The sequence below is a fragment of the Triturus cristatus genome, chromosome 9, assembly GCF_964204655.1.
Source record: "Triturus cristatus chromosome 9, aTriCri1.1, whole genome shotgun sequence".
Taxonomy (NCBI): domain Eukaryota; kingdom Metazoa; phylum Chordata; class Amphibia; order Caudata; family Salamandridae; genus Triturus; species Triturus cristatus.
Window position 1 is genome coordinate 486,248,884 of NC_140592.1, and position 26,428 is coordinate 486,275,311.

The 26,428-nt window shown below is 43.0% G+C and overlaps 1 protein-coding gene across 8 annotated transcripts in view; it reads right to left on the reverse strand.

Moving 5' to 3' along the window:
• CTSW (cathepsin W) overlaps positions 1 to 26,428 on the reverse strand; it is a 1,394,816-nt gene that overhangs the window by 722,600 nt on the left and 645,788 nt on the right. For all 8 annotated transcript variants that reach the window (XM_085625446.1, XM_085625448.1, XM_085625452.1 and 5 more), the window contains 3 exons: positions 19,455 to 19,568; positions 5,485 to 5,621; positions 4,509 to 4,602 (listed from right to left, as the gene is read on the reverse strand). In XM_085625446.1, coding sequence (XP_085481572.1) covers positions 4,509 to 4,602; positions 5,485 to 5,621; positions 19,455 to 19,568 — 345 coding nt within the window. The remainder of the gene's footprint in view (positions 1 to 4,508; positions 4,603 to 5,484; positions 5,622 to 19,454; positions 19,569 to 26,428) is intronic.

Here is a 26,428-nt window from a genome sequence, read left to right on the forward strand (position 1 = left end):
ATTTATGGGTTCCCTAGGGCTGCAAACCAATAAAACAAAGTTGTTCACCATGATTTGTGGGCCCCCCTACGGGGAAGATGAGACCATTCTATTTTTAATGCACCAAACTACAGGCTTTGAATATATTCACGTATTTGGGGCGACCTTTTGACAGCGAATGCAACTGGACACATTCGGCGCCAGTCAAACCAGGGATGGTCGGAGTGCCTGTATCCCGGGATTTTCCTGAGCCGGTGGGACTCGCTCGGAAGAGCGGGTGAAGCGTGAATAATCCTTCCTGTCCCGTGGCTGTGGGAGGAAAGACCGCAGAGGTTCCTTGTCGGCTGGCGAAGACGTCTTCCATTAATCACAGGAGGAAGAGCTCGCAGTCGGCTGGTTTCCGCGGGGGAACGTGTTTGTTTGGTTGGTTTCCCGACTGGGGAGGCAGTCCTGTTTGGCACTTGACATTCGATTCCTCTCGGAATGAGGACAATTCCTTTCGCTGCATCTAATTCTTTAGGTTTGCTAAAATACATTGACTGTGGATTCCGAAAGGAGAGGAAGGAAACCTTTGACATTCAATACTTTTGCCTCATTTAACTTTCAGGATGATTTCGTAGGAGGGAGAATCGGAGACACAGATACTTTGGCTCTTTTTTGGTTCAGCACTCATTTTCTGGGATACGAGATTATTCTATTGGGCTAGTGGTTACCAGCACCTACACGACATTACCAAAGGAAACATTATCCTTTCTTTTCTGTTATTTTCTTTTCTTGCTTTAATGGAATGAAAGAGGGGTATGTATGAGGCTGTTTTGTTCTTTATGGTAGAAGGACAACATGGGTGAGTGGATTTGTAACTACCTTGTTTTGTTTGTAGTAGAGATTCTTCCAGATGAGAGAGGTATCTTATCTAGTTAGGAAGACACCCACGTAGCTGCTGAAATTGGATAACAGGTACTGGTTCATCTAGTGAGACTCTTTGAGAGTATCCAGTGTTGTATGCGTTATTAACCCTGTGTTTTTTGTTGCAGGTATGTATCCCATTCCCCCGCTGCTCCTACCCTAATTCCTATCCCTCACTTGATCGACTCAATACTCTGTGCATACTAGTCAGTTGGGGATGTCAAGAGGTAGACCCCTTTGTGCACCGCCCAGATCCTGAGGGGTTCCTGTGATCGTGACAATGGGTCTCCATTTGGAATCAACCAGAAGCAGCTTTGACCAAAGCGGTAATTAGTGACTGTATGAAGTTAGACAAGGCAGGTATAATCCAATGGCTGCAATACGTCAAAACTCCAATTGATAGGGAGACAAGAACTTTTCAACAACCCCACAAGTATTTCAAGGCAAGTGAAAGCTATGCTTAAAAAGGAACCGATGGGTCATACGTTGTGCAAAAGGGAGGAAGGGGAGAGTGGCAAGTGGTCAGTCAAGCCATATTACATGCTGGTAACGACCAGACAAAGCGAACCGTATTTGCTCACTGTTCCTAGTTCATACCGGTGTTATTCAGAGAGATTTTGTCTCAATAAGTCTCATTTGGTGGTTGGCTACCCCTCGACAGCCAGCCGTGATGAGGATCTCATAGCATGCCCATGCGGCTTGAACTCTGTTCAGTCCCAGTTACATTTGTTCTTTTTTCGTGGCCTGCATGACAAGATTAGGAAGGCTTTACTCGTTCCCCTGCTCAGGAGACTAAATATCAAACATTGCAGACCTGCTCTGTTACACTTACAATTACTTCAAACAGACATGGTGTGTCATACAGTTCACATGTATATTGCGTCTTTTGTCAAGCTATGGAAGACTGTGGGGACATAACAGCTCCCATGCCTTTACTTTCATTTACTGTCTCGTAATCACCTTTAGAGGGCATATTTTTCACTGCACTTTTGAACGCAAGAACTGTATATACCAGCTACATAGGGCCCAAACAATTATTTCTAAATTAGAACTGGATAGATATTTAGTTTATAGGCATAATGCTGTGTCTTTTAAGCAGAGTATGCGCACCCAGAGTCAGGTGTAAGCACTGGCTCTAGCAATGAAGGCACTAGCTAAGCCACTAAGATATCTAACACGTACATATACCATGAAGAGTCTTTAGGACAACACATCGGCTGTTTCTTGAATGTGTTGTTTCATTTTAGTGCATTACTTTAGATCACTGTAGTGGCATAATAAAAGTATTGTATTTTTAAAACATGCACTTTTCTCCACTGGTAAAAAAAAACCCTGACAACACTACTATGACACAATCAAGATATATTACTTTACTATGTGCAGTTTATACATATCGAGTAATGTATTTATAACATTGTTGTCTACTGAATCATATGAGAGAGTTTTTTAATTTATTTTAGATAATGAATGTAAATTTCTTCATGGGCGCTCTCAGATTTGGAGCTCAATTAAAATGAGCCACAGTGAAACAAAGTGGTTTGCCTAGGATCACACAATTTGTTTAAATAGGGAGACTTGGTACAGCAGGCCTACGAGTGAGGTGACCAAGCCCTCGCACGTCCGCATTAGTGTGCTTTACTATATAGAAAGACAGTGCATTATATTCACCTTTCAAATAATAAATGCCAGGTGCAAACTGTTAAGGGCAGCTGAAGTGAAACTACTGTTGGAATCGGTCCATGAGGTTTTGCCGCTTCCAAAACACGCTCCCCTGAGCAGGTGGTAGTGAGGGAATCCATGAAAGAGAGTGTTGGGGATGGGTGGGGGGGCAACAAACATTGTCACACCGGGCGCCACTAAAGCTAAAACCAGCTCTGAAGCTCGAGGGTGTATTCAATGTGTGATAGATACATAGACGTTTTCATATCTACTAAATGTTAGTAGTATGTACCCAAAAATGACACCTGCTTGAGGCAGGTGCAAAGTAGGACCTTCTTCGGGTTTTCATATGTGCTGTACTGTATAGCCCACATACAAAGTAGGAAAAGGTATACAATAGTAGTATTTTTTTACTGGACGGATATCCTTTCAGAGCAAAATCTATCCTAGAGCTCATGCACTCACCTTTGCACCTTCTTCGTAGGTATGCGCTGCCCTGCCCTGCTCTCTCTTTCTTACTTAATGCAGCACAGCAACTTTGGTTGCCGTGCTGCGTTGTGTGAAACAGTAGTACACTTTCCCCAAAAAGTAGCTAGACCATTTCAAAAACAGTTGCCAAGAGTGACTTTATGAGTGTGTCCGTATGTTGTTTTCCTTCTGATAAATGTGTTAACCTTAGGTACGGAAATGTTTCTCAGATGTCGAGGAAAGCCGCCTGGCTCGCTCCCGCACCACCTATTTTCTGTCAGGTTCACTCGTGATGACATTTTTTCCCGCCTCGCAGAAAAATAAAAACACATTCCCGCCTGCTCCTTTCCGGTAGTTGGGGTGGGAAACAAAACTCCTTTGGCCTGCCCACAGCTGGCAGAGGATGGGAACCAGACCTGCAGTCCCAGAGTTGGCAAGGGAGGGTAAGCAACATCGCAGAGTGCTCTAGGGCGTGGGGGGCCGTTTGAGGAGGGCCCGACTGTACGTTTCCGAAATGAGGTGTCGCTGGTGAAGGCTCTGGCAACGAGGCTGGCGGCGATCACAGTAGGACAAGTTCTTTGGGTCATCCACAAAGTGGAAACGAAAAAACATGAAAGCTGCTTGACATCTGTGGTCCTATGTGGTACACGCGACGTCGCCGATGCCATACACAGCCCGAAAGAGTCTGCGATTTCCTACAGCTGACAGAACGGGCTCTACCAACACGAGGAATACTGCAGACGGGGTGCAAGGTGCCTGCTTTGTAGTGAAACGGAGGTGCCTGCTTTGTAGTGAAACGGTGGAACAGCTGATACCAACGACTCTGAGGCCCGGGGACCATCCCGACTCAACACATCCTATATTGTCGTCTTATTTGCTGAAAGTGACACAGTGTCATATTTACTGACTAAGTAGGCAGTAGCTTTTACTTTAGTTTATACACTGGAGGTCTGTGTCACGAACACTTTATCGAATGTTATGCACAGTTTACAGTAATAAAAACATAATAAAACAATATAATTAAATGGGATTTTTCTTAAAATCACATTCCACCAATCTCTGGTAAGGGTATCAAGCGAGCCAAAAGACAGGCTTGATAGGTATTTTAGGGGGTCCCTCACATTCCTTTCACATAGCAACCTTCTGCTTAATATTTGAGGAGGAGATGAACTAGTGCAAGGTTCACGAGAAGCCATAAAAGAGACAGAATGAAGGCTGCCTCACTGCAACCAATCATTATTCGTACCTCAGCATGCCCTTGCTGACTGGCTATACTATCATCACATGCGTACAAAGGCTCGAGTACCCCTGGAAGCCCAATTCTATATAAGGCGGACATAGACACCTCTGTGCCCTAATGCACACAGGCCTAGACAGGACTTTTGTAAGTTTGCGCAGGAACAATAAATGGTGACTCAGTAGAAATATGGGAATGAAAAGATAACAGGAGGTCTATAAAGTGTACTTTAAGTCACAAGGGCACTGACAAGACATACCTTGCACTGAGACGGTCCGTGGCTCTCCAATTATTCCCCAGAGGTATTCAATATTGGAAGCAGCTGAAAAAGCCCAGCATGACGCGCACTGGCCCTGGAAGAAATGAACACAGTAAAAGGTTCATGGTTACGGGGAAATTGGTGCGCGCTCATGGGATCTTAATAGTGGATCATAAATTCGACATCAGCACCAACACTGCGACTGCTTCTGGTCTTATCCCCTTCCCACAATCATGGCAATCAGTCCACCTTAGAAGAACTGGCAGCACTAGTGGACTTAAGGATGTGCACCCTTGGGCAATGCTGTGCCCGCTTCTTAATAGGAGAAGTGGGCGGGAGTGCTTACCACTTCCCAGAAGGTTGTGGGCCATTTCCTCGAAATCTTTAAACCGAAAATTTTGAACTTAGACTCAAAAACAATAATTTTTGCAATTTGGATGAGTTTCTTTCTTATGGGATGTTTGGTGGTGCGTTCCCTTTTTAACAGCAGGAGCACCCCCTTGCTTCCCCTTCCATTCCCTTATGTATCCTCCTCTCTTTAACTGCCTTCTAGCCACTGTTGCTTTTGCACCTCTTACTCAAACCACCTATTTGTACCATTCCCCTTGTAGCCACCCCTCGCATAGTTTACCAAAATAACCACCATTAAAACTGGTATATTTTTTCCTTATTTTGACCATAAACGCTCATCCCTTCTTGTAAGGAGAAATGACTGTCCTGCCGAAAAGTGTAAAGAGTGGTATCTCTCCCAGCGTGTCCACAGCCTGCTAGACTGGAGTATGAGGCCTGAGGTTTCCGCCGCAAGGCAATGAAGGCAAAAAGAGAATCAGAGGTGAAGATTGAGATGAGCGAGAAAAACGAGTAAGCGGGAAGTATGCAGTTGGAAGAAGAAAAAGAAATGAAGAGGGAGAAAACAAAAATGGCAGCCAGAGGGATCCAATAAAGAGGATAAAGCAGTTGTAGACTTACTCCATACCTGTGTTCTTATAGTACTGGTCACAAGCTTCCTCCAGTCGCAGTGCTTCCATCGATTGCGGCTCTCATTAAGGGCTACAGGTATAGTCTGAGCAGGCATGGTCTTTGGGAGGCGGCGGAGGCCCAGGAACTCTTCCTCTGTAATGGCGATTGCAGTCAATGTACAAACGGACGTGACACCCAAGTACAGACATATGTAATGTATGAGGAATAGTTTCACTTATGTATGAGGACGTTTTTGATTTATTTTTGACTATTAAAGAGCATAAACTGGCTTGAGGTCACACAGGCCGACCCCATATGTGGTCTCCTTGATCTGACCCTAAGAGGACACATCTTTTGCTCCGACAATATACAGCAAGTTCGCGGAAGGACGGATACCCAAAAGGAGCAAGTGTTTTTTAGGGGGCACAGGATTATCTTTATTTAAGATTATGAAACTTGAACGTCATTAGATACATCTTTTAGAGATTGAAGTATGTGTCCTCACAGTTTGCAAAATTTACTACTCTTATTGGGGGGACCACGTGGTGGATTTTAAAAAAATCTATTGATCAGGGCTGCAATATGGAAGATCGTCTTCAAATGGAGAAAGGAGCTAAGGTGTTGTCAGGGAGCGCAGTGAGCAGGGTCCTTCTCCTGTCATCGTGGAATAAGGCAAGAGACTGCATGATTCCAAGGAGGTTATCTGCTGGGAATTTTATTATAACATGTTAGCACCCTCCTTCACCATTACATCCTGTTTACAAATTCGTCTTAATCGAGCCCCGCACGCAGTGCTTAATTTGTAAAAATATAAGTGCTAGACCCCTTCTCACATGGCCACTGTACCTTCCACCACCCACTGCACCGGCCAGTGCTGCCAATGACAGAACCAACACAACTACTAACCATCAAACTCTTACAAGTGTGACAATTCAGGCGATTCCAGGCTTCCCAAAATGGTAAGAATGGCGTGGGCTGCAGGTGTTATTCATTTTTAATGCATACTGAATTGGGAATACACTGTTGTTCTAATGTTAAAATTAGACAGACAACACCACCATCTGGTGGGCTGTCAAAACTGCTGGTGCTAAGCCCTGGAAAGCACCAGCCCAAATTAAGCACTGCCGAACACCACACCCTTCTAGGTAGAGCACTTCATGTTTGAGATGCTACAATATGAGTGTAGTTCTATCTATTTATCTATCTATCTATCTATCTATCTATCTATCTATCTATCTATCTATCTATCTATCTATCTAGCTATATTGTGTGAGGTCATAAGCCGCATGAGACCAGGGTGAGAGATATGTTTGTGTAGCAAACCACAAATGGGAACATTTAGTGGATTTTTTATTGTAACCATAACATACATTTAACTGTGCTTTTTTAATGAAATTCTTAAAGTTCTTATAAATGCATGTTAATTTCATCTGAGTACAGACAGCCATTACGTACTTTCTACAAAGTTGTTCAGTGTTTAATTTATGATATACAGCACTCACTCCCATCCTTCCCAAGTCAGCTGTACGTGCATTCTGCTGTGTGCAGCAGCCTCTGGATGGATCTTATGGCTGTACCATGTGCCAGCCTTCATACAGCCTAAACCAGCTGAATGAGGCCTTTGGCCATGCGGAACAGGCTCTTGGCACACAGCCAGGCTATATATCTGGCCAGTGGTCAGGCCCCTTCCGATTGAAGTTACTGTGCATGACCAGAGGCCGCGCACAGCAGGCTCTGGGTACAGAGACCAATCCCACTTAAATTAGCTATATGAGTGCAGTGACTCTGGGGGCTTGGGTAGGAAGGCCTATAACCTGGGTCCAGAACCCATCCTACAACCTAGCGGCAATGGTTTTTGGCTATGCAGAGCAAGTTTTAGGTTTTTCTTGTTTACTCTTTAATCTGTGTATCATGATCCTTGGATTCAGGATCTTGGCCTGGATTCAAGCAAATAGATTCCTGGATCCAGGCTTGGATTCGAAGATCTTGGTCTGTGCATCCAGAATGGCAGACTGACAAAAGCAACAACAAATATGGGGGGCATGGGCATCTGCAGAATTTTTTTGATTGGGGGGGTACCATAATTTTAACTTCAACCATTCTCTGACACTTTTTAATAATGTCAAAGGGCAGGGGCATAATCATTATCACATAAAGCGAAGGCATGCAAAGGGATGAGAAACCTAATGCAAAAGCTTAATAGAAGGTTCAAGCTACCATTGTCCGATTAACAATTTCTAATCTGTTTTTATGCTAACACTATTGAATTCACCACATTATTCACACACACATGATCAAGACAATGTAACTGAATTATAAAAAAAAAATGTAGAATCTGCATTTTGTGTTAACGAGCAAAAACAAATGACAATTAAAATATAAGACAAATGTATTTATTTTGAAAATGTATTAACTTAAATATATTAAAATAAATACCATTGGGGGCGTGGCTAGGAGCCGCCTTTAATGGCCGCACTTGAGTGAAGCTCTGGTTTTTCTAAAGTGAAAGGCCGTAATCCATACACTGTTCCGGACATGCATAGGGGCGGAAAAGCCGAAATTCAACCCCAGAGCCCCCGACTCACAAGTGTATCGGCCAGAAACCGGAGGAAAGCCGGCAGAACCGAGCGGAAGTGGCACTCGATACACTGCATGTGGACGACGGAGCAGGTTGCTAGGCAGAAAGGAAGGCCGCACCCACAGCTTTGAAGACCAAGACCGGGCTACGAGACGAGCGGCCGAAGGGAGGCAACTGGTGACTAAATGCTCCGGTGAAAGAACCATCTACGGACCCACGGAGGCCGGTGAGACTGCCGTCCCTGTTTGAGGAAGCAATGCTTGTTGCAGGTGAGATCGAGCAGACGCAGCAGCGCAGGCCCGGTGGTAAAACGAGGCCGAATAGAGAGATGGCCGGAAATAAAGCTGAGTGCCAGAGCCGGAGCAGACTCCCACTGGCTCACAATAAATTAAGTGAAATTGCAGGTACCCAGCAGAGACTAGTTGACATGCTGCTGGGAGAAACGGGGAAATACAGCTAAATCCCACCCTGCAGATGAAGCCAGGCAGGCCAGAACAGGCCAACAACTCTACAACCATACGCAGTGCCAGATGGAACCGGGGGAACACCACGCGAGGGCCTGGGCAGGGGGATCATTCATCGAAAGAGTGACAGACACCCGGAAAAGGGAGAACTGAAGAGACCACTAACCGCTCCCAGCCACAGGTTTGCCTAAAGGAACTACGGAGGCGACCGGAAGAAGAGGCAACGAACCTGGGGTAATTGGCCGGACGAAGAGGGGCCTGTAGCCTAATAAACAAGGCACCCTGAATAGTAAGGGATAATATACAGGGGTGAAGAGACCACACAAATTAGTAGAATACCTCCTTCCCACTTATCAAACAACAAGAAATGGTGAAACCAAAGGCCTCATCCATCATACAAGCCAACAAGATGGAGAACTGCGCGGTCACAAAGACCCCGGCAGTGGCTCCAGGAGCACAGTCGGAGGAAGTGGGGTCGGCGGAACCCTCGCTGACTGCCATTATGGTGACCATAACAGATCTCAGAGATACTATTGAACCTAAGACTGACACGGTTACTGTTTGATTACATTTACTGAGGGCAGATTTTTGGAAAATAACTGAAAAAGTAATAGCAGTGGAGGGAAACATAGCACAGCTGCAAGCCACTACACAGAAATTGGAGGAACAAATTAAACATCTAAAGCAGTAACAAGGCGCTATGGCAGGAATGCTCGAAGATCAGGAGGGGAGCGCAAGACGCAACAACATAAGGGTAGTGGGCGTTTCGGAGGGAATGGAGGGCCAGAGTGTAGACCTCTTTCTGGAGGATCTTGTTCTAAATCACCTACACCCTAAACATCTAAACAACTATTTTACTGCTGAACGTGCGCACAGAGCCCCAATACGAAAACCGGGAGCACCGCCGCAAACGATAATTGCAAGGATCCTGAACTATAGGGACAGGGATGCAATCCTACAAGCAGCACGTGTTCACAAAGACCTCCTGTACGAAAATGTGACGATACACTTCTTCCCTGACTTTACTCTACAGGTACAAAAGTTGCTTCGTAACTTTGAAACAGTAAAGTGAGAATTACGGAAAAAGGACATTAAGTACATGATGCTGTATCTGGCGAGGCTGAAAATAATGGCAGAGGGGAAATCCTGAATTTTTCCCACACCAGAAGAGGCCTGGGAGTGGATGGAGGGGTGGAAAGTCGTAAAGCAGAAGTCTCCCAAGGCTAAAGAACAGCGGAAACCCACAGGCTCGGAAGGGGGTGTCAGAATAGAAAGAAATGGATCGGAGATATCGGGAGGGAAAGGAGGACACTCCGACAAAGAGAGTGAACCTGACTCAGATATGGACAGGGTAACTCTACTTCTATGAAACTGGTGAGAGGGTTCAGGGGAGGATGGGGCGAGGATCCGGGGATTGGGGATAGTAAAACTAAGAAACACAACCCCAATGCAAGGGAGTGATATAGCCGAGAACGAATGGGCAAGCTGTAATATTGTATTTGTGGACTAGCAGGGGGCTTTAGCTCACCCCAGCATGGTACAGTTTTACAAGGGACTACAGGCTCTCTGCAAGTTGGAGTGGTGGGTGGTTCTAGACCTGTCAAGCAGAGTAGCAGGGTAGGGGGGGTCATCACTGGTGTAACAAAACTTGAGGGGGCCTCCCTGCAAGGCACGTGGAGGGCCCCCCTCTGGGTTCAATCATGAGCTCTATAGCCAGAGTGTTGTGCTGAGGGGGCCCCCTGGAGCTTGGGGGCCCCCCGCACTGCGGGGGCCTGTGTTACGCCCCTGGGGGTCATAGTTTGGGGAAAGTAAATAGCCACCTTGGGTGAATTTATGATGTTGTCTTTTTTTCTCACACTCGGAAATTATCAACATAGATCTACACAGACTCGCAACGAAACAGGCCGTAGTGATACTGATCAGCTCTTTCTAACTAGCACATCAAAATATCCACCTGGTAGACAGGGGTCCTACAGAGTACATACGGGGAGTGATCTGAGATATTACACCAAGAAACTCACCTCAATATGGCACTGAAAATGTTGACATGGAATGTCAATGGACTTGGCAGTAAGATAAAACGAACACTAGTACTACAATACCTGTGACGACACACCCCAGACATAGTATTACTTCAGGAGACACATTTGAGGGGCAACCACTATAAAGCTCTTGATCGATGGAGATACAAACTTCAATCACATGCAGGATATACATCGGGTTCTCGGGAGTGGGGATACTTGTCAAGACAACAGTCCCATTAATTTGGGGTAGGTGTTGGTGCAATAGCATGGGCAGATATGTAGCACCGACTGGCACTTGGTAGGGTAAAATCTATGCTCTGTCAACGTACCCCCAAAATTACACATGGACACCATCCTAGCACTAGGAGATTTACAACTCGAAATGCCAATGGGTATTTTGGGAGGAGATATAAACTCAGTTATGGACCCGCAGATAGACAGATTATCGGGGCTGTTGGGACCGGGAGTAGAGAGCCCCTGGAGGGATTTATAGCAGCAATGGGGATGATAGACCTGTGGAGGACACACAATCCAACAAGTTGACAACATACATATACCTCAGCAGCGCATAACAGTCATTCCCGGATAGACTACCTATTTACACTTAAAATGCATGAGGGGATCATACCTCGCACCATTCCTGAGTAGAGGTGCAGTTGCAGGGGCCAGTGAGAAGGAGCTTTCTGCCCCTGAGACTGAACCCATGGTACTTCAAAAACAAACAATTTGTGGAGAAAATACAGGCATGCACAACACAGTATTTTCAAGAGAACGAGGGGTCAGTAGACACCGCCTCCACTCTTTGGGAGGCGTATTACACAGTGATTAGGGGAAATGTCCAGGCACAAATGGGCACCCATAAGAAAGAACAAACTCAAGAGTTCGAAGAGCTTGAACGAGAGATAAGCCAACTGGAATGAGCGACTTGGGGTGGGTGGGACTTGGATACGACTACAAAACATAGGCTTCGGCTCAAACAGCAAGAACTTAGAAATTTGAGTGAGCATAAGGCACGCGCACAAGGCTTAGCAACCCAGAGGAAACTAAAGAACATATGCAATAAAGCAAATAAAATGATTGCCGGGCTAGAATAAAGAGACAGAGAGAGAGATTGGGTTTTGGAAATACATACCTCTGAAGGAGAAACTCCTAGTACTGGGGAGGATATAGCGGAAGCATTCGCACAATACTACGAGGCACTCTATAGCCCCTCCTCTGCGCGCACTGTAGCGGACTGTGCAGGATTACTGAGAGAAATCAACCTCCAATCACTATCTGAAGAAGATAGAGACATGTTAGATCAAGACTTACAGTAGAGGAAATAACGAGCGTCTTCACCGATCTACAATCAGATAAGGCAGCAGGTCCTAATGGTTTGCCAGTGGAACTGTACAAAAGTGTAGCGATTAAGATTGTGCCCCACCTATTTAACATGTATCAGGAGTCCAGGGAAAGAGGGGAATTACCAGTAGATGTGCGAGCAGCTACGATAGTAGTGATACCAAAGAAAGGTAAACCCCCAACGGATTGCGGGTCCTAAAGACCAATTTCGCTATTCAATACTAAGGCGAAAGTAATAGCTAGGGCACTAGCGACCAGATTACAAACAGTAAAATCAGGGTGCATGCCACATAGAAGCACAAGACTTAATCTAAGGAGATTTTATGGGGTCATACACTGGACCAAAGCGGAGCAAAGGGAGGATGCAGTGCTCCTGTCCCTGGACGCACAAATGGCGTTTGATAGTGTTGAATGGCAATACATGTTTGAAACGCTGCACAGACTGGGCTTAGGACCTAAGTTTTTCAAGTGGGTAAAGCATTTGTATCAGGACCCGCAAGCCAGGGTACGGGTTACTGGAGTAATTTCACGTCCCTGCTCACTCAGGAGTGGCACAAGGCAAGGTGTCTGTTCTCACCACTGATCTTTGCACTGGCATTGGTCTCGCAGTCCACGACATTAGAAAATACTATTGGGCCTCGCAATTGGCAGTGGTGAATGATTGGTCATTCACGGATCGCAATGATCCGGCCTTTCGAGGAGACCGTTGGGCTATGGGAGAAAAGGGCTATCTAGTAGTACTCTAACGTAGAGGTAGGGAAAGACAGCTTCCAACACACACACAGACAGTGGTGCGTGACTGGTGTGAAACTTCCAAACACCTAGGATTGGAAGGTAAGTTGACAGGGAGGACTCCTCTATGGGACAGCGACCTGCCACGAGAGGTGGGGGCCTTTTCAGGATTAAAAAAATGGGAATTGTTGGTGATCGAAAGCCTACGCGATATCTGGAGCGGACATGCAGAGTTAAAGTTTGAACCTCTACAAAAAGAATATGAATTGGTGGATGCAGAAAGATACAGATACCTCCAACTGTGACATGCCCTATGCCAACATATGAGGGGAGAGGAAACCCTGTCAGAATACTCGCCACTAGAGGACAGATTGTTGATTGACCCAATGAGGACCAAGGAAACCTCTTTAACATATAGGAAAATCATTTACAAACTCACCTAACCCAATAGACCCCCTGAGGGGAGCATGGGAGATGGAACTAGGACTCCTGGAGGATGACGATTGGGAGGAAACAGTGCAGAGCCGGAGGTAAGGTAGCTATAAGGGCCCGATTTCATCTCATCCAGCTGCGCATCCTCCACAAGTCATACGCTTCTAGAACATTACTACACCAACTAGGTCATGGCACATCTAAGTATTGTGCAAGAGGAAGTGGGGAAAGTGGCTCTTTTTAAAATATAATTTGGGAGTGTAGCCACATCCATAATTATTGGAAGGCAGTAACTCGAATCATGTCTGAGGTCACCAACTTAGAGATTCCATTGGAGCCACGATGGCTATTGTTGAGTGTGACAGGCGAGACAAAATGGACCAAATACAAACTAATGTGGCTTTAAATAGCAACAGTTGTGGCAAAAAGAAATCTAGCAAGAATGTGGGGGGCAAATCGAACACCAGACTTAAGGGAAAGGGGGGGAAGACTTGGATTGGTGCGCAGGAGCTGAGAAAGCAACATATAAAGCCAGAGGTTGCCCGCGAAAATGGGATAAGGTTTGGGGGCCATTGATTGCATACAGGGGACATTAAAACAAAGTGTGCGGAACAGATGATGAAAGAGCAAAGGTAGATCATTAAAGGAATGTAATTGGGACCCCTTTACTTTCAGTAGGCAGCAACAGCATTAGGCCACGATCCGGTGGGGAACAGACTTACGGTATAAGAAATGTATTATACGAGAAATTACTGTTCCGTTTTGTTGTAATACCTATGTAAAGGTCAGATGTACTGAGCAAATGTTAATTAAAAGACTTAATTAAAAATAGAAAGAGTAAAAAATAAAAAATAAAATAACATTAAATATATTAACTTAAATATATGTATATGAACAACAATTTTTCTAATCCAAATTGGAAAATAAAAAATATAAACTTTAACTGGATAACTGTTGCAGGTTTGGAACTGTAAACATCGACACTTGTTAAAATTTAACAATCACATTTTTCAATAAGTAGTTTTAAACAGTTTTTGTTCACTGGTTAGTGATCTCGAAAAAGGAACTGCAAACGTCTGTGGTCTTATGCTAATTTATCAGTTACTTTTTCAATCAGGTGTTGTTTTTCTTCATCAATTTTTGCTCAATGTATGCTCATCATACACACACCTGGTAAGCAATCATCTGCCACTGTCGACCTCAACCAGGCTTTCACCCCTCTCATTGTGCTGAAAGACCATTCCACTGTGTAAGTGATCACTGGTAATGTGAGAGCAATGAGAATTGCGTGCTGGACTGATGAAAATAAATCTGCGTGGTTTAACAAATCCTGAAATCCATTGTCAAACTGCTCATCCTCCGTTGACCAGATCTCAATCCATCTGACTGCTACAGCTTCAAGGTGTTCAATGTCGTTCATTTCTCTGATGTTTGCAATCTGGCATTTGTATTGCTCAAGTGTCATTTTTGCCATTTGTTTTGGGTAAAGCGATTACACACTGAAATTTTTCTTGTTTTCATTGCCAAACCAGCTTTCTATTGATGTGATGATAGAGTCCATCTATGGCACATAGAAAGACAGCGACAGGAAGAGGCAGGGCAGGGCCACCCTTTTTGGTTCTGCTTGCCAAATGATTTACTGCCAGTGCGTTCTTCCCAAGTCCTTTGTGTGTCATTGAACTGCATTGAATTGGACTAAAATCAACTGCATTGAATTGGACAAGACATGTGCTGTATTAATCTAAAACATTTTGTTTTACTGCCCTGGTTTCCGAAGTAGCTTTTTTTTGTCTTACTCATTTAACGTCTGGACCGTGATATTCATAATTCGGCAAAGAACAAGTGACTCATATTTTACTTTCCTTTTTTCTTTTTTTTCACCTGCCTTGTTTGAAATGGGAAAAATAAAGGCCGTAAATACACTAAAGAACAAATCACCAAGCAAAGCATGTGCACCGTTAATGAATTACATAACCGGTGCGATGGGAGCAAAAGAAAAACAAATACTAACTGTTGAAGAGACTCTGAACTCTGGTGGGGAGGGCACCATAGTACCATCTGTGCAGGTGCAAGGAGTAGAGCATGTTTCTTAATTAGAGAATGGAACCGAGAATAGATCGAAAAGTCAAAATGGGTGTGTCCAAATTGTTTCTGAATCTATCTCTATTAGTGAGCTTGACCTGCAACAACCATCAAAACACACCAGAAACCCACAGATTAGCCCTAAAGTGGGTTTGACTGGGGTAAGAAACACTTGCTCTAAAATCTCTAAGCCAAAGCCAAGCTCCACCGTAGGTAAATAGGCAACAAAAATTAAAACCTCTGCTAAAATGATCCCCAAAATTCAACCAGGCGATATGAAAAAATTGACCTCCCTTGTATAAACACTAGATACATTTATGAGATCACCGCCTTAACTTCTAAAGTCAATCAAATAGAACCTTTGTTTACTGCCTATATGGATATGATGAAGGCGAAACAGGTACAGCCGGCAACACAAAAGCATGTGGAAGCTTCCGGGGTTTCTAGAGGGGAGGAAATACCCGGAAATATTAATCAGATGGGCCACACCAGAGATATATCAATCCCAGACTGGATTTGCAAAGAGTGTAGTCCAAAAAATTATTAACCCGTAACGCTGGACCCTCATTACACCTTAACCCTGCAGTATCGATGATGAAAAATAACAACAAGGTTGGAGAACCATGTGCTATAGGGAATACACACTCTACTACAGGCAAGTTTACACAGACCAGTTATACATATATTAATGATTGTTTGGAACTGCCACCAGCTGTATCTCCATATGTGGCGATACTAGTAAATGTCTTTATCTTGTCAGATCTAGAAAGTGAATCTTGGAACACTTTGGGGAACAAAACTCTGAACTGGGTGGGAAGTAAAACAGAGTGAAGACAGGCCCTGTTTTCCGACATAAAAATGGTCAGAAGAGTGAGCTATGTCGAGAGGGGCCGTAAAACTCTACAAGGAGACAGCGTGGTTCTCTCATTTAAAACCAGGCCTGGTAGAAACTATTAAAAGAGCTAGCACTCCCATAGTCTTCTGTCAATTCAATTCAAGTCAGCTTTATTCGGTTTTCATTTAACACATTAAAAACCATAAAAACACAATTTTATAATAACACTTATAACTTATGAATATTGACCTGTAGTCATAAAACAGTTGATTTAAGCAATTGCATAATTTGATAGTTCCATTTCATTACTATTGTACAATCCAATTAGTAAGAATTGATTAAAAAAGGTTAAAACAAGGTTTAGAAATCCAAAAAATAATTAAAAGGAAAAGCCTGGGAATAAACTCCAATATAAAACATTATTCAGAGATGCTTTCTATGTCTAATAGAACTTTTCAAAAATTGTGCTATTTGTCTCGTAAAGCACTCCGTGTCTAAAAGCTGCAATGCAAGGTAAGCTGGACGGCATTGTCTCATCCCCCATATTTTCAATATTGGTTTAATCCACTTTTTTCTGTGTTCCTTATAAAATTTACAGAACAGTAATACGTGCATTGATGTTTGGGGCGAAACTGCATCAAAGGGGCAATTAGGTAGAATTTTTGCCCAATCAGTCATTGTCAGAAAGCTTACCAATGCGGTGAAATACATCAAGTCTAAGACGTGTTAGCAGAAATCTATCATACCCACTTAATGTATACGTTAAGTATGATTGAATACTATGTGTTGGCCGCATCATTTGATTACTTTGTACCGTAGGCTTGAATGCCTCGGAGGCAAATCTATTTGCCTCCATGTGGGTCATACATTGCTTTTTGAAGGTTTTTCTGGGGATGGACCCTATCAATATAGGGATTTTATAAAACTCAGATAAACCTATGTCCGTCAGAAACTCTTTTATAAATTTAAACCACCCAATCTTCAAAACATTTTCTGACTTGAGGCTATCGCTCAGTAAATTCCGATTAAATGTTGCTCTTGGGGACAACCAAATCCGGTGCCATAGTAGTACCGGTTGGACTTTTATTATGTCTGTGATGTATGGTATCCCTAACTCGGTATGGCATATGTACGTTGAGGTGCCTCGTGGGACTGCCAATAAATATCTTAAAAAGGCGTTCTCCACTTTCTGGATTTCATTTACATTGCAATATCCCCAGCCCCTAGATCACTGGACTAACACACTTAGCTTGATAGATTTGAAGCATCTCTACCGGGGGCCTCTTGCCTAACTTTTGAGAGAAATTCACTAAGGCCACCATTGTTCTCATAAAGAGTAGTTTCCTGGCTGTAATTGCTTGGCGCCATGAGCCCTTATTGTCAATTAAAATGCCTAAATAGGGATATGTTATTGTAGTCTCCACTTTTTTGTTCTCTATATGGATGTCCTTCTGCTTCCTTCCACCTGTTCATTATAAAGGTTTTAGTGATATTTCTTCTTAAGTCTAGGTTTTTCATAAACTCATTATAGCTATCCATTGCACGCTGTAGACCCATTGGTGTTTGCCATGATTACAGCGTCGTCCGCGTAGAGTAGGGCGGGTAAGGGGCGTTTCTGCAATTGTGGTAAGTCCCGGCATCGTTTCAACATGGCTTGTTCCAGCCCATTAGTATATAATGTAAATAGGAAGGGTGCCAGGACACAGCCCTGTCTAACCCCCCTCTCCACTTGAAACAACTCTGTGCACTCTCCATTAAGACCGTAGCGCACCCAAGCTTTCGCGTTTCTATAGAGTTCTCTTAAAAAATAAATTATGGGAGTCTCCACCCTCATTACCTCTAATTTACTCCATAGTTTGCAATGACATACGCAATCGAATGCGGCCGTAAGATCAACGAAGGCCAGGTACAATTTTCCCCTTCTTGCCTTTATGTATTTCCCCATAAGAATGGTTAAATTAAGGCCCTGTTCAATTGTATCTAGCCCCTCCCTGAATCCAAATTGGAGGTCTGATAGAAAGTTCTGGAGACGGTTAAGAACTATGCGACCTGACACTTTACCCACCGAATCAAGCAATGAGATAGGGCGACAACAGGCCGAATTCTGTCGGTCACCCTTCTTAAAAATCGGTACCATAATGGAATCTGACCATGATTCTATGAGTCCAACTGCGCAGCAAGCTTCTGGACCCAGGGCTTTTCCCCCTTTACTAGCCTTTAGTGTGCATTCTACCTCTACTAAGGTAATATCTAGATCTAGTGGGAAATCTGTCAAAGTGTTAATCTGCTACCGCTGGGATATTTTTACCAGCCACCAAGCAATGTGGAACCAACAAGAATGATGGGGGCTATAAATAAGGGACATCCACATGGGGTTTAATTTAATCTTCTAGTTAATAACCGTTTTGAGTGCTTGCCAATTTTATATGGTGTGGATTGACTCACTTTAGACCCTGCTATGTCCCCCGGATATAATGGACACAGACCAGATAAGAGTTTTCTGCCAACCAGCAAAGGGATAAGAACTTGTGAGAAAATGTATAAAATATTATCTGTAGATACTTCACCACCATTGGCACTTGATCCTCTCTTACACCCAAATGTTAACTCAGATTTAGACAATAGAATAGATGTCCCAACTAAGGTATTATACAGTGTAGATGGGATTTATATTGCAGTTATGTATTCTCTATTACAGTTATTATTGTTTGTGATAAGTTTACGGTTTTATGGCTCTTGTTTGTTGAGGAGAAGTTATGTTGGGAATGCAGCCCCTTCTGTGATGCCATTCCATGATAGAACAGTCTAACCATAGAATGTCAACAATGTTCAAGTTTCCCAGATGGATATTGGCAGGCTGTGCCCTAAATAAACTATAACTATATGTTCCTGATGACTCTTTAGTTGCCAACATTTTGGAGGCCTCATCACTCCAGCTCCAAATACTGAAAGCTTTTCTTGCGATCATGAACAAACTGTTGTAGTGGGAGCAGGACCTGAGGTCCATCATTGACTGCCCTCAAATTCAAACACAGAGCTTTGCCAGCCTCTGTGTTGTGTTTTACATACAAGTATCCACTAGCAGTTCCTGTGATGATGAAGAATGAGAATGGAGTAATGAGGGTGTGGTATTCAACTCCACAGGTACACAGGCAAGTGTCCTGTACACCCAGGGTTTTGTTATATTGTCACTAATTGGGCTGCATAGGCCTCATAAACATTGTCTGTCCATGGTTTGTGGTTTTGGTCCATCATGCACTGTCCTACGGTGAATGTACTGCAATATAAAAGGTGACTGAAATACCTGCTTCATTAATAATCAACGAGACCTCAATTATGATGAACTGCCAAGGGAGAGATAGGATGAGGATTGACATCTAGAGGCCAGTAGCTTTCCATTTCAATCACGGATCATAGTCCAGAGTGTGGCTTGGTTCTCTAAGGAAGGCCTCATGTCACTTTGGAATAGGTAGTGTTGATGAAATGGAAATTAAATACCTGTGAGGTCGCTGAATTGGGTCACTCCATATTCAGCTGTCCCCTGATCCAACACCTGTAGCCGCCTCGCCTCTTCCAGGTTCTGCTGAAAGATCTGAAATCGCTGCTGTAGTTCTGTAATGAAACATAACCAGAAATCAAATCAGGCTGAGTGGAAAGTAGGGCTAGCATCTAATCAAAGGCTTTGAAATCCTAGTGTCTCCTTCACTTTAAACCTAAACCAGTCTGCTATCCATTGCAATCAAGTGCACAACTCTTCCAATACAACAGAATCCTGACTTGCAACATTACCTCGTATTCTAACACACACAAATATATATCATGACATACCTTTATATACAATGACCGGTCGCTGACCGCAATGGAGTATGTATTTATTATTCTATTTCCACACGCGCCTTGATACAGGGATATGTTATTAAGTGGACCAAAACAATTATAACTGCTTTTATTTTTTGATACGCTCGCTCAAATGTACTTACATGCACTACGGCTGATGGTCCTCACAGAGAGGGTTTTTATCCAGTTTTGTCAAGGTTTATCAATACCATCATTATAATACTCTTTATTTCGGTAATATATAAGAGATGCACAGTCCAAAAAATACAATAGTTAAAATAGGTTAAAATTAGCATCAGTTAAAAAGGTAAAGACAGCACCTGCTCATTAAGATACAAATAAAAATACACGCTCTACAAACACCGAATCATCCTTTCCTGCTCCATAAGTAAAAAAAAAAAAAGCTAAGGGTTAGAACAACTGCTGAATAAGTAGAGACAGGATTTCATTAGACAGTGCTACTGTGATTAAGTTCAGTTGATCGATACTGTGAGGAGTGGTAGAAGCTCTCTACGTGTGTTAAACATGACTAACCCGCTCACACACATTCCCATATGTTGAGGCACCCCAAACTTTAGGTGGAGCCCCTTCCACAATTCAGAAATGTAAAACCTGCAAATATCATTGCCAATGCTCCGTATTTTACATTCCTCATCCCATTTTTAAATTATTTTTTTAATGTTATTTTTATTCTGTTATTTTGCACACCACATGTAGAGTGAGAGATAGGACCCGGCAGAGGCATCGCAGGTTGGAGGTCATTCGACCTCTTTGGATAGTCATCGCTTCCTGGGAAGGAGAAAGTGAGGAGGGTTATTGGGACAAAGGACTCACTTAGAGGCAGAGGGGCGATATTGTGCACAGGTGGCGGATTGCTCACATGTCTGAGTTTAAACAAATGCTAAAGAGGAATTTCTAAAAGTTCTAATTGACACTTGTGTGACTCCTGTGGTGCGTTCTTAATCACTGCTTTGTTGTGTGTTGCTCCAACACGACACCACAGAGAAAAGAGCAACAAGAGCCCGCTGCATTATTTGACCAAGATTAATAGAAACATACGATTTTATAACATGTTCACCCACAAAGCAATCAGGCTGCCATTCATCCATAATATCTGGTTTACCAAATACTTATAGCCCAAACTGAACCTCATTCGCTCAAATAGTACGGAGCCTGAGGCATCTTTTGTCAGTGTAAGATGGGAAGACTGCCTAACTGCAGGTCACTAGGCACACTGACTCCAGTACTGAACGTTTCACCTACATGCCAGGTTTTCAGGTGTGCTAATATAATGAGTTCAATGGAAGCCAAACAAGACTACAGCACCTTACAATGTATTAGTAGCCACCTCAGTATTCATCACATTCCTTGTCCGGCAGCTACCTTATTGTTACTAAATTAACCTGTGCTCAACCCTCTGGTAGCTATGGCACAGAGCAGATAGGCTAAACCTAGAGGAATTGTGTAAAGTACTTATGCAGTACTAAAACATTAATGCATTCGAAATGCAAACCAATAAAAATTGCAAAATGGATTAGTAAAATACATAAAAATGTTATTACACAAAGTCACACCAAAATTACAGAAATCTGATAAGCGGGACAGCAGATATGAATTATTTTTACGTTTCAAATACAAATAGCACCAAGAAGCACAAAGTGACAATGCTAGTTAATGGTAGCAGTAAAATAGGACCTAAGCACAATTTGATACTGACCACAAGGGAGCCCAGGTCGGATACACTTACCAGGTTTGCCCTAGTCAAAGATTTTACCTTTTGACTTTAATCTATTAAGTTCCAATCCACCCCAGGACCTCAGGCGAGGCACTTAGGGTGTCAGGCAGAGGTGAACAGGGGGGTCCAGTCCAGGTCCAGTTGCAGGAAATGCCTCTTTGTAGCTTGTTTTGTCCCTGTAGGTTTAATAGGAGGTCAGCCTTCTCACCCTTGGTGTCCATTTCTTTGCCCTGGGTACAAGAGGGAGAGCAGGGCCAGTCTTCTAGACCATTCACAGGCCTCAGACAGCAGGTGTAGTTTTCTACTGACCTTCCACAGGTCCAGGAGTATTCTGAACTGGATGCCTGGATATGCGTACTGTATGCCTGGCACAAGCTTGTGGGTGGGTATGACCCTTGGGGGGTGCTCTAATCAATGGGGTAAAGGTTCCTGGGCCAAACCTGATCAACTTTTGGCAATTTCAAGATTACCAAAGACTTCAGACACACTAAACCTGAGCTCTGAGGGATGGGGGGGGGGGGGGGGGGTATGAGGTAGTGTACTATGATAATTCAAGTGTCCTCCCACATCTAACACTAAAATGCAGTTTTAGGCAGTCTATTGTGATGGAGGCCAGTCTGGCTAGGGGCACAAAGAAGGGTGCAGGCCTGGGTATTAACATCTGCTTGTGATAGGGTAGTTCCCTTTTAGTAAAATAAATCCTTGGGTCCAGTACAACAGGCCATGCTGTCAAGGGCACAACAAACCCCTACTGTCCCACCACCCACCAAAGTCCTTCAGCCCTTTCATTTGAGCTAGTTGTCACCTAATTCCTGCCCATTGAAAACATGCTAACTAGCAGAAGGGAGTCAGCAAATGCAGATGTAGTTTCAAGGGAGTTCAGGCAAGGCAAAGGTGACTTTCTAAAAGTCATCTTTCCAAAATACCTATTACAGATCTGATTTAACAATTGAATTCGGCTTGTAATAAATATTTCAAATTGTCAAAATGTTTTATCTGTAGCTGTTTCTGAGGCAGAGATAACATGTACTAAACTAAATATTGTATACCAATGATTTCCCATGGAACAGCCGATAACTTTGAGGACATTTCACTGCAAGGACATGTTTACCAATAAACGTTTATGTGTCGTACTTTTACAAAGCATGCACCCTGCCTTATAGACAATACGGCCTATCTAAGAGTGACTTATACATATTTAAATGGAAGGTTTAGGCCTGTGAAAAAGTGGTTATTTTGCCAGGTCAAATTTGCAGTCTAAAACTGCATACCCAGGCTATAATGGTAGGCCTGGAGACATGCTTTCCAGTTCCACTGCAGTGGAAAGCACAATGTTGCTGCAGTCCACCAGTCACATTTAATTTACCAGCCCTGAGTATATTTGGTACTATATACTAGAGGCTGATGAGTAAATTAAACCCTCCAATCAGTAGTACACCAATTTAACCATGTTAAAAGGAGGAAGAAGGAGCACAAGCAATGTACCTCCGGTCAGCAGGGGGTAAAGTGCACAGAGCGTTACAGACAGGAAAATAGATTTCAGCAAAAGAGCAGGATGAATCTGCAGCAACCCTGCAGAAAGAGGAAACTTCTAACAATTAGGTTATCACATAAAAGGCCAGGACTGGAACTAGTATCCTTAATGACCTGGAGGGCGATAGTCATCATAATGTAACAAAAGGTTCTTAGAAGGCACTTTTATTAAACTGCTCTTCATAATTTGGAGCAATGAAGATATCGGAGTATCGTACAACAGGTCAAAAAATAATCACCACACTACTCCATGTTCCAGTCAATTACTAACAAAACAGAAATGTTTTTCAAAATTTCCGAAACCTCAACATGGTTGGTACGAGCCCCAATTCCACCAGCAAAACATTTCCTTTTTAGTTCTAGCCTAGAGACAGCTTTTTGCTGTCTTGGCTGCCTCATGTAATCAAAGAAAATCATAAATATATATATTTATATACATACATACAGGGGCTTTTGGTCAGATATCTTCATCCATTGCTCTGTTTATCATTCACAGTTTGATTCTGCCCACAACAGCATAAAACACAGGGTCAATGTATCAGCCCACTTATGCTACTATCTTTCTTGCACTTTTAGAGGCAGCAATTTAACTGGTCATAAACACACCTTCTCCTAAAAAGAAATGCACTTCAGAATTAAGGCTCGTGGTCTAATATTTAACATTGACAATGATTTTTCGTTCCAGTCAGTCATATTCACTTTATTCGGTTAATAAAAAAAAAAAAAAGTACACCACAAACATCTTTTATAACAGCAGTAAAACCTATCCAAAGACCATATTAAAATAATCTTTAACACCTTAAAAATTCAACAAATAGACAGTTCTCCGACTTTTAGTTGTTTTGAAATGAACCTATACAAAAATTCATTGATAAAAATTATTCTAAAGCACAAAGGACAGTCACTCTAAAAACATTTCATCATAAAATACATAAAAGGGATACTATTCAATAAAAAAGACATCCACTTTAAAACATAAATCATCGCAGTAGTGAGAGAACTATAACATTTCATTAAAGAGTGGCCCTTCTTTTCCTTTCCTTAACGGCCGCAACTAAAAAACTGGCAATGTTAAAACTCTCCCAAGTATCGTTCAGCATCTGTAAGTAAACTAGAGCATGCCTTATCTGAATAAAACCTTTTTCCTTTAAAGTAGGCACTAAAATACGGATACGAATGTCATGAAAATGGTTGCAAAACATAATAAAGTGCAAAGTATCTTCGATGGAGAAATTATCACACAAACAGGGACCCAAATCTTTCACTTTACTCCAGCCCTGAGGTTCAGCCAATAAGCAGTGCAGGAGGTTAAATCTAAATCTGGTTAAAAGAAAGTGATGGTAAGTAAGGCTTTGTTACTACACTTCGATAAGGTTCTGTCGTCGGGGCTGTTTTCAGCAAAAAATAGGCCCATACCTTGGGTTTCAATAGCTCTTTTGCCTCCCTTTCAGTATGCATCATATTTAAAAAATATTTTTTACATACGGTAAGTCCTCTTTCCTAATGGTTTCTGGGGACTCAAAGAAGTCAGGGCGCCCTAATTCATTTGGTAAATTCTTTACATACCCTAGCCACGGGATGCTGCTAGCTCTGTCCAGGGATAAGCAATCTACGGCAATCTCACGGTTCACCACCAATTCTGGATTGGCCCAGATCGTTATCCAACTCATGAGTGGTGCCAAACCTATCAGGTCGGAAACAAAGCCTATGCCTAGGTCTTGATGAACAATATAAGAGGAGGTTGGTTGCGGGACCGAGAGCAGATTTCTAAGAAACTTATTTTCCACTATTTGTAGATCCTCGGCCTCCAAGTAGCCCAAGATTTCAGACCCATTCTTGGAAATTGCAACACATTTAACTCTATAAATATTGAGCATGGCTTCAATTGGCTCAGCCCAGGACTGCTACTGTTGATCTTGCCATAGCATGCCTTTTTGCTTTGTTTTGGGGTGCCCATGTGCCCCTCTCGTAAAACAATACCCGTAGGTATGTGAAAGTTGTCACCCTTGTTATTTCAATTCCTTCGCAAAAGTAGGTTTTTAGCTTCTTCTGTCTTAGACCCATGGTCATTGTATGTGATTTGGAAAAGTTAACACTTAAATCCAAGGATCTCAAAGACCAGAAAGGAATGCAGGAGGCTCTGAAGTCCCACCACTGATCGAGCAAGTAAAACTGCATCATCTGCTTATAAAAGAGCGGGGATTAACCGATCCCCCGCTCGGGGGATGTCTTTGCAGGCTATGCACAGAGAGGAGTCAAGATTATTCATATGTAGAGTAAAAAGAAGGGTAGCTAAAATACAGCCCTGTCTAACTCCCCTTCCAATGCGAAAGTGCTTGGTATGATTACCCCTCTGATCGTATCTTACCTTGGCAGAGAGGTCCCTATGCAAATCTGACAGGAAATATACTATACACTGGTCATTCCCATTTTGAGTAATATGACCCATAATTGTTTTCTATTAACTCAGTCAAAGGCTGAAGACAGGTCCATAACGGACAGGTGCACGGTCCCTGTCTTAGCAGCGGTGTATTTCCCAACTAGTAACTGCAGATTTAGACATTGGACATTTGTGCTCCTACACTTCCTGAAACCATACTGCTGATTTGATAATAAACAACTTTCTTCTAACCATTCTGTTAGTTTGCTAGGATCACTCACCCCAATACTTTCACAGCGGAATCAATTAATGATATGTGCCTATAGCACTGCGGATCTCCTCTCTGCCCAGTCTGATAATAGAATGGGACCAAGACATTGGGAAACCATGCTGACTTGCCACATTAAAAACATGTGTAAACATTTTAGAACAAAATACCACGTCAAACTTAAAAAGGTCTACCGGGACGCCATACGGACCGGGGGCTTTATTACTAGTCATCTGCGTTATTGTCACCCCTACTTCCTCTTCGTTAAAGATCTGTCTGTGTGTACCCGTATTTGGTGTGGGGGAGGCATAGAGTTCCCACCTCATCCTCATCAGCATGTATATGTTTAAAATGAGTGAACCATCAAGATTTCAATCTCCCAGAAAGCGAGAGATGGCAGTGCACCCATATACACTACTGGGTACGCAACCCAAAGTTAGACCCGGTGCTCAGAGCCTTCTCACAGAAAACAAGTGATTGTTGTTATCTGCTACAACACACTTATGCCTCATCACACCCCTCTATGAGCTCTTGACACCAGAACGCCCACTAAAGAAGTCACCGGGTCAAAGTCAGCGGGAGTCCGAGATTGGGAGAGAGCTGACTACAAAGGAGTGGGATGAAATATATTATCTTGCCTGGCACACAGCTCGTTATATTCCGGGGATTGAGACAGCCACGAAAATCACAACATATTGTTACCTTACCCCCAGCAGACT